Raw genomic sequence first — 9,373 nt, forward strand, 5'->3', positions numbered from 1 at the left:
TTATATACACGATTCTATTCTAAGGGTAAAAAAAATATTTTTTGTGGTAACAAATTCTGTACAACGTGTTAAAAACCTTATCTAATTCTCTTTCTAAAACCTCCGAAAAATTTTCCTTAATTTGGTCTTAACCCTACCTATTTCGATTTGTCTTATTCTGTCTTAAAACGCACTTGTTGTAATTTGACTTCAATTTCTATACCGTCCCAAGACTATTCGTCACTATCACAGTACTCTCCGTTAGTGTCCTAAGACCCTTGTACCAAGACCACTGTTCCAAGACTAGTGTCCCAAGACTACTGTCCCAAGGGTAGTGTCCCAAGACCAGTGTCCCAAGACTACTGTCCCAAGACTAGTGTCCCAAGGCTAGTGTCCCAAGACTACTGTCCCAAGACTAGTGTCCCAAGGGTAGTGTCCCAAGACCAGTGTCCCAAGGCTGGTGTCCCAAGACTAGTGTCCCAAGACTAGTGTCCCAAGGGTAGTGTCCCAAGACCAGTGTCCCAAGGCTGGTGTCCCAAGACTAGTGTCCCAAGACTAGTGTCCCTAGACCACTGTCCCAAGACTGTCCCAAGACCACTGTCCGAAGACCCTGTCCCAAGACCACTGTCCCAAGACCCCTGTCCCAAGACCCTGTCCCAAGACCACTGTCCCAAGACCCTGTCCCAAGACCCTGTCCCAAGACCCTGTCCCAAGACCCTGTCCCAAGACCACTGTCCCAAGACCACTGTCCCAAGACCCTGTCCCAAGACCACTGTCCCAAGACCCTGTCCCAAGACCACTGTCCCAAGACCACTGTCCCAAGACCCTGTCCCAAGACCACTGTCCCAAGACCCTGTCCCAAGACCACTGTCCCAAGACCCTGTCCCAAGACCACTATCCCAAGACTGCTCTGTCCCAAGACTTCTTCGGTCTTGTCCCAATACTCGTCACGGAGTGTCTTCCTCGTTGTAGGGTCTTCTTGAACCACCGTACCTTGTACCACCACTCAAGCTCTAGTAAAATTTTCCCAAAAACCCTCTCTTAAAAGCCAAATGCTGACCCCCCTCTTCTTTTTGGTTGTTTCTATTTCAATGTAGGTGCGCAGGTATCTTGTGATCACCTGTTCGTATAAAACCAAACACAAATCCTCAATAAAATGCAACAAAAAATTTTAAGTAAGAAAAATAATAAAAACAGAAAAATGAGCCCACCTAAAATTTAAAGGTGACCAATGTCTACCTTTCGTCTAAAAAAAAATGTCTGGTACCTAATTGCCACGCGTTTTCCTCCCCCCACTAGTGATCTTATGGGGTATCACAAAAGCTGTCTATATCCGGTCCCCCCTACCAAACCAACCAGCGTACCAGCCTTAACTCGAGTTGGATTTTGGATCTCCACCTAATATTACCAACGCGTATTAATTTCTAATGTAACTAAGTCAACGATGTCGACTAATTAGTTACTCTAATTTCCCCCTTTTTGCAATTTACAACCGCCAACCTCTAGCCTAACCAGTCCCCCTTCTAACCTCCCCCCTTTTTAGCCCCCCTTCTTAAGCCTAAAAATTACTTTAAGCGCCGGGTGCTAAACCTCTCAAGAGAAAACCGTAGACCTGTTTCCAGGCCTGCTCAAGTAAAAACGTTCCTCAAAACTGGGGGATTTCGCTTATCCAATTTTACACTTATTTCCTATAATGTAATGTGGATTCTAACGATACCCGTTCTGCCCAACTTGAGAACTCGAGAATTGCCAAATCCTTCTTGGCTGCTTTCCCACTCGACTGGTCACCTGTTCCAGTCCAGTCTCCTATTGGTTCAGCCAAGTGTCCCTGAACCACTTTCCCACTCGGCTGGTCACCTCTTCCAGTCAAGTCTCCTATTGGTTCAGCTCAAGTGTCCCTGAACCACTTTCCCACTCGGCTGGTCACCTCTTCCAGTCAAGTCTCCTATTGGTCCAGCTAAGTTCCAAGCTATCTGAAAACCCTTGACAACGCCCCACTTCGGGCACTTTATTCAGTTTACTGGTTTAAATTGCTAGGTTGATCGAACCGATCGAACTTGTAAAACAGTATGGGTATACTATTTAATTAATATAAAGGTTTGATCCAACTAATCTGGTGTCAAAGTCACTGTCTTTTTTCGTTTTATGGTTTTTGTTCCTTTTTCTATTCTTTTTTGGTTTTTGTTTTGCTTTTTGTCTTTTTGCTCGTGTTTTTGTCCCCCTAGTTGCCCCCCTTTACTCGGTTAGCTAAGCCTCGTTCGGAGAGCGTACCAGGAAATTTTCTCGAGTTTTCTTAAAAAGCTATCACGGTACAACCGGAAGGTTTGCACGTTCCTGTCGAACCGTACCGCCGGTACTCTAGAATGGGCATTCAGCCCGAAGCTGTCTCAAGTGGGTTCGACTCCGTAGTCTTGATGTCGTAAACACCCAGGAGCGCCATAAAAACACTATGTAACATTCGTCTACTACAGTCACACATGAGGCTTAAGAAAAATAGGCCCTATAACTATTGGCTCAGGAGTCAGGGACACTATCTCTTGTGTTTTTCCGCCTCAAATCAGTCGGAGCCAATTCGGTTCGCTTGTGACATGAGACTACGACCCGTTACAGCTTAAAGGCTACTACTAAAATATCCCCCCACTCTAGAATTAGAAACGTCCCCATACTTAGGTCTCTAGATACCCAAAATACATGAACGCCGTTAAAAACCGGGTTGGAACAATCCGTTAAGTTACTTTTTATTAGACAGTGGAACTTTGATCCATTTCAGATGGATCAACCTAAAACTCGCCTTACCTCAACATAACAATTATAAAACACACTCTAGAATTTTAAATTAAGGACTCACATGTTGATGCGCTCAAGCACAGGAAGTAATTAAATGGGTGAGCAACTCTAGAATTAACTAAAATAACTAGATAAGTTCAATGTTTATCAGTTTGAATGGTAATGGTAAGTTTGAACTCAAGAACGAAGTTTTATGTGGACCATTGGGACACTCAAGCTGTCCACCTTTCCGTCGAAGGTTCACTCTGGTCCAGTTCGAATAATTACTCTCTCGGGAATACTCTGTCTTCTATTTCAGATAGGACAGCTCTACTCTTGTTCACTATGATGGAAATTGCGAATAGCAATTTCCCACTCGTTTTTATATGACAACTTTCCCGCGTGTGTGTCTTAATCGTTCTGATTTCTTTTTCTGATTTTCAGTTCTCGCGAGAAAATCATGCATGACATGTTCCATTCGAAATTTTAAAAATTTAAATTTCACTCCAAAATCAAGTGTTTTCTGCTCTTCTCAAGGTCAAACTTCCAAATATGACCGACTGGCACAGTAGCCTCACTTATATTTGGCTTAATATCAGTTTTTTTTTTCAGCATCTTCAACTACTGATGAGCACAATGAAATCCAGAAACCCAAACAAGGTTTTCCATGTGAAAATTTACTAGCTACGATTTGTATAACTTCAGTTCTTCGTTTTTTTTCTATCTATTTGGCTACAAAGGCTTAACTTTAATTTCTATTGGTTCAGTGACCTCATATTGCGTCGTTAGATGTGCGAAAAAAGTTATGCGTGGGTGTTTTCAAAGGAAGGTTGAAATGGCTTTCTTCGCGAGTTTGTTTATAATGAAAACGGGTGTCTGCTCAAGTTTTGTCGGCTTTGTTACTGCTTCGTAAGGTCTTTTGCGAAGGTAATCTGAAATCCAGTTGTCTCACTTGGCAGTTTTCTCTCAAAAAGAACTTGTTTCTAGACAAGAATGTGATAAACATGTGAAAGTTTTGATAAATGTATCTTTTTCGACTTGAAAAAATGGATGCAATGGCTTCGTCTCTTTTTCGATCGGCTACCATGACATAAAATTTTTGGCTTGTGTCGGACTTCACGCGAAGCTATGCTTCGCCTCTGTGTTGAAATGTGCAGTTTGCTCAAAATATATGTTTTCAAAGTTAAAAATAAGCAAGCTAATGAAAACATTGTCTTGAATGGTAATTAAAAAGCTATTGTTTTATACTGGAGTTCTACGGGTACTGAGGTTAACCTATGGTTGCTCTGTAATTTTCGATCTTAACGAAGCTTAAGCGGTTCACTCAGTAGATTGCTTATTACCCTTGCGATAGCAAGGGTATTGCAATCGGGCACTAGACTTTTTCCCCTTAAACAACTTTGTCCACAGGACTCATTTCTGGACTCTATTTCATATAGACTTAGTGGCCTAAATTCAAGTGGTTTCAAAAGAAATATAGTTTTTACGTTCTTCTCTGGATCGCACAAAATGCATAAAATCTTATTGGAAATTATAGATCAAGTTTTTCATAACAACATTTTTTTTGGCTTTTTTGTTTTTCTTTTCTTTCGACTTGATAAGTTTCGGCCTATAATATATCAGTTTAATGGCCTCATATTGCGTGTCTGTGTTTTGAGAGTGAGGGGAACTTAGTAATATTACATTAGTCTTAGAAATTTGTTTTTTTTGTGATTTTTCTTTTCCTTTTTTTCCGGCTTGATAGGTTTTTGGCTTATGTTTCTATCGGCTTATTCGCCATGTATTGCGTCGTTTCGCGAGCTGTGTATGCGTTTTAAGGGTAAGGGTGACTTAATAACTTTTTAGTAGTCATATTTTTTTTCGACTTTGTTTCTTTTCTCTTTTTTTGGCTTTTTAGATTTTGGCCAATGTTTTATCGGCATAGTGGCAGCATATTGTTTCATTTGACGCGTGGGGGAGTGTTTTTTGGTTTGTTTGAGGGCGTGGGGGACTTGATAATTAAAAAAATTGGCCTAAAGGGTTTCTGCTAAGGTTTTTCCGGCTTTGTTACCTCGTGATAACTTTTCTTTCGATGATAGTTTCAGATTCTTACCAAGCCTTATCGGTAGATATAGTTCAATGTTTTCGATTTTTTTGACTTAGTGGCTTTCGTGTTTTGTGTCGCAAGTGGCACGAAGCTCAGCTTCGCGTCTGTGTAAAAAGTTTTCCTGATAACTAACTATTGTTTAGGTATCAAGCAAGCCTGAGCCGAGCAAAAAGCCTGAAGCTGCTAAATCAGATAAAACAAAGACTGCGAAGATCCCATTACCTGCGATGGATCCAGAGGAAGACGATGATGAAGATGAAGGAGACGAAGTGTAAGGCATATATTTGAATTAACTAGGAAAAACTAGAAGATCACTGAAAGTCGGGAGGAACTTTGTTTTCGGGTGTGTTCTAGTTTTTTTTAAGAGTCGATGAACTGGTTTGCAATGATGAGTACCATTGCAGATGATTCGATTTTCTGACGATGCACACAAATTAGTGCGAAAGCACTTAATTTAACATTGATAGTATGCTCTGTTTTCGAACAGCAGAAGGGCACAAAAAATTTGAACGACTTTGAGTTTTGAAAAAGGAATTGAATTTTCAGATTTCCCACCAAATTAAATAGATCTGGCTATTCTTTTCCTACTGACTTTTTTTTGTTTGTTGCCTATGTTTTTGTTTTATACACAATATCAGGTACCATCAATAAAGGTCGGAAGGGATCGAGTGATATATCATTGAAAAGATCCCGCGGTCGTGATTCGAACCCTAGTCGAAATTGTTCAAAAAATCCTGTGTATAGAAAAACTGGCTTGAAATTTTTGGTTATTTACAATTTCGAGCAAAAAAACAAGTAAAGCTTTAAAAATGGAAATAAGACATACAAATTTAGTTTTACTCAGTGAATTTTTTTTTCTAAGCTTCTTTACAGCAAAAAAAAAAATTACATGTTTAAAGATTTTCGATGTTTATTCCAATTTACAGTGAGTAAGACAGGCGAGAAGCACATACTTGAACTATGAAAGTTTTTTTAGGTGCTCGTTTTGACTTCAGTCGAATAATCAGCTATGTACTAAGTAATTTATTGTCATAAATAACTCTTATTCTGGTCTAAACTCGCCTAAATTTTTAAAAGCAACGTTTTACAGATAAAAAATAGTGATTTGAGGTGTATGTATGTAAAGTTTAAATATCGGCCTGAAGTCCCTTCGGCTTGAAGTCCCGTCGGCTTGTTTTCGTAGACCCCTAAAAATGATCCCTGCAAGACTAAGTAGCTTTTCTTTATTTCGAATATTGCTCCTTTATAACCATGGAACTCCAACTTTTCTAGTGTTTGATGATCTAGTGTATCGAACGCTTTCTTAAGGGCAATGGAGATCACATGACCTGTTAATTGCTTAGTCGGAATCCTCATAAAGTCTGTAATTAAAGTTTGACTTCGCTTCTAATCAAGACATTCTCAAAAATGTTGCTCGGCGAACTTAAAATACTTGAAATTCTAGAATTTGATGCTCATTTTTCCTTGTTTCACATAAAAAAACGAATTTTGCATTTTTCAAGACAATCGGGAAAGGTGCGCTTAGCGAGTGGCTTTGATTAAGTGATTAATTGTGATATGCTGCTTTCTTCGAGATGCGAAACCTGAAAAATATTCACTGTTTTAATCATCTTTTCCATTTGTTCTCTGTTGGCTATATTTTACGTTGGTTGTAATTTTACTAACTCCGGTTTCAGTATTGTAGTTCTTTTTTTTGTTTTCATTTCTTTAGTCGGCTTTAAAGGTTTCTGTATAAATAGTATCGGCATGACGACCTAATTTTGAGTTGTATGATAAGCGAAAACAGTTTTTGAAATTTACCAGCTGGAACCCGGATCTAAACTACATTTTATTATTTATAAATTAGATATTTTACCACTGGAAAATATTTAATATTAACCAATCACAATCCATCCAACTAACAACCCACTTATTTGTAAAGGCTGAAATTACTTGTAATTTCAGCACCAGAGAGATTTGAATTTAACTTAGAAATTAGTTGCCTCTCCTCGAGATCTTCAGCAGCCGCAATAAACCAGTATATTCTAGATCTATTGAGCCTAGCAGAGACTAGTTAAACAACCTGAGACTAGTAAATATAAGAGTAAGATTAGGATCGGTATTAGACTAAGAAGTTGCACGAATCTATCCGGCCGAAAATAAGATAGCGTGACGAGCAGACGGTGTACCCTATCCGAAATTACTCTATGAGTTAGACTTACATCTTAACTCACAGCTACATATACAACGCCAAAAGCAATATATTTTGTCTGGTGGGAGATCCTAAAGAGCAGTACTGCTCATCGAGTAGGATATCCTGGAGGGTAAAGGGAAGACAGACAGCATCAACTCAACAAACAAATTAATTTAATGGCAGAAGTTAAAGTTTTTAGTCTAAATGTTTTCATGAGGGGGGCTGAGAATTTTGTTACTCAACTCAGATAATGCCGGTTTTGTTACTGCTTTTTAAAGTTTGTTTTGTTGCTAATTTAAAGCTCAATTGTCTTGTGTTGAATATATTTCAATTGTAAGTTATTGAAAATAAAGGTAAATATTTTGTTCGAAAACTTTTTCGAGTTTTCCCTAAAAATCGTCGTATTTTTTGTCTCTTTTACTGTCGGTTTGTTTGTGGTGTCATGTTTGCGTTGTATCGCTAGTGGCGCGAAGCTGCGCTTTACTTCTGTATTTTATGTTTCTTATAGAGGTTTTGTATCTCGACGTTTATATTGCAGTTTTCAAAAATGTATTTTGTGTTTTTTTTGCAATTATCCGTTTTTCGAATTTGTTTGCAAAAATGTCTATGACTTATAGGTCGTGTTGTTTTTTTGCTGTTTAAGTTCTGAAAAATTGTTTACACCCAAATTTGATTTTTGTTGTTGATTTTTGTCAGCTTTTTATGTGGTGAATTTATGCTCATTTGCCTTTACATGGAAAGCAGATTACGGTCTACAGTAACGAAAGAGTAAATTGCGCAAACTCTTCTGCGAATTAGTTTCGAAAAGGAAGTTTAATTTTAAGATGTTATGCTTTCAGGTTTTCAAATTTGGTTATTTTTATCGAAAAAGTGTCAATCTTAGAAGATTCTTGAATTTAAGAGATTTGTTATATATTCTTTTTTTTTCTACTCGAATGTTGGAAAGTTTGTGAGTTGTGACCTAGTTAATGTATCTGGTGAGAAAGTTGAATTTTGTGGACAGGTGGTGACATCACTGTTTGAATTGAATTACTTACTGCAGCCAGGTGCCAGAAACGCTGTTACTGTGAAGCAATTCCAATTTGATTTTGAATCGAAAGATTGATGTGTGCTCAACTTTCAAAGGCCGTCCTTTTTTAATTTCAAGAGAAAGCTAAAAAAGACAAGAATTAATTTTAGCTGTTTTTCCGAATAGGTACTAGCCATCGAGTAATTGTATGGTTTCTATTTTAGACCGATGCTAGAAACAAACAAAGATGGAGAAGGTGGATGATGACGAGGAAGAATACGAAGAAAATGTCGATGAAATTAAGAAATTGAAGGCAAAGTTGGATTTGGACGACTCAGAAGATGACGATGAAGATGATGATGACGACGATGATGAAGACATGTTGGAGGAAGAAGACAATGATGAAGGCAAGTATAATAAATGTTGACACTCGACTGATTACACAAGCAAAGCTTGTGTGATATTACGAACTCACTTTGTTTTCCAACCTAAGTCGCAAATATTAGTGCTCTTTTTGCAGGTGCTCTTTTTTGCAGAATATGCATAAGATCAATAACCAGCGATTAAGTACAGCAAATGTTAAGGATAATAGAACACACTATTGTATTACAAATAGCACTTAAGCTTCATGGTGTTATGGTTCTTTAGCGTTGAGGTACGGAAGAAGACCAGCAGCAAAATGTGAGGGTTCGAACCTCAGCAGGGTCGCAGGTTTTTAAGGAACTTTTTCGTTTACTAGTTAAAATGCGTCCGCTCTATAGATTGAGGCATGTTAGTTGATAAACTTCTTTTCAAATTGACTGGTACTGCTAATGCGTCATAGTTGGCTTGCGTCACTAAGCAATTATGTAGACTCATAATTGGCGTGCATCACTTGAGAACTTTTGTAGACTCAAAATTTTACTCCTTCAGCTTTCCAGTAGCGTTGTCGGTCAAATTTTTGCTTGTGTATGCGAAGTGCAACTTCGCCTCTGTGTTTTTTTTTGTAAGCGGAAAATTGTCCGCGAGTTAGAAAATCTTTGCCGAGCTTCTGTTTCTCGGCTTTTTTGCCAGCTTTGTTGCAGCAGCACCAAGTTTGCTTAAAATTTGGGATTTTAAAACTCAAATTAAATAAAATTTCAATGTTTTCCGGTTTTGGGCAACTTATTGACTTCCAAGAAATTTGTTCATTTTTTGGTACTTTTCGATTTTTTTCATGCTGTTCAATAATATTTTTTGGAATTTGTTTTCTTGATAAATTCAAGGAGTGTTCTGTGCATTTGGTGCAGTGGTAACACCCATGCTTTAGACGACGAATTCAACAATATCGATTCCAGTCGGGACCTGTTTTTGTGGAAGCTGAAAATGTTCGAATATTTTA

At 38.3% G+C, this 9,373-nt stretch overlaps 1 protein-coding gene across 1 annotated transcript in view; it reads left to right on the forward strand.

The window, feature by feature from the left end:
* Positions 1-8,415, forward strand: part of LOC134856434 (uncharacterized) — a 28,589-nt gene extending 20,174 nt beyond the window's left edge. The window contains exons 3-4 of the mRNA XM_063872715.1: positions 4,975-5,102; positions 8,238-8,415. Of these exons, the coding sequence (XP_063728785.1) occupies positions 4,975-5,102; positions 8,238-8,277 (168 nt within the window). The 3' untranslated portion in view covers positions 8,278-8,415. The remainder of the gene's footprint in view (positions 1-4,974; positions 5,103-8,237) is intronic.
* Positions 8,416-9,373: the final 958 nt, after the last annotated feature.

The sequence above is a fragment of the Symsagittifera roscoffensis genome, unplaced genomic scaffold, assembly GCF_963678635.1.
Source record: "Symsagittifera roscoffensis unplaced genomic scaffold, txSymRosc1.1 SCAFFOLD_570, whole genome shotgun sequence".
Taxonomy (NCBI): domain Eukaryota; kingdom Metazoa; phylum Xenacoelomorpha; order Acoela; family Convolutidae; genus Symsagittifera; species Symsagittifera roscoffensis.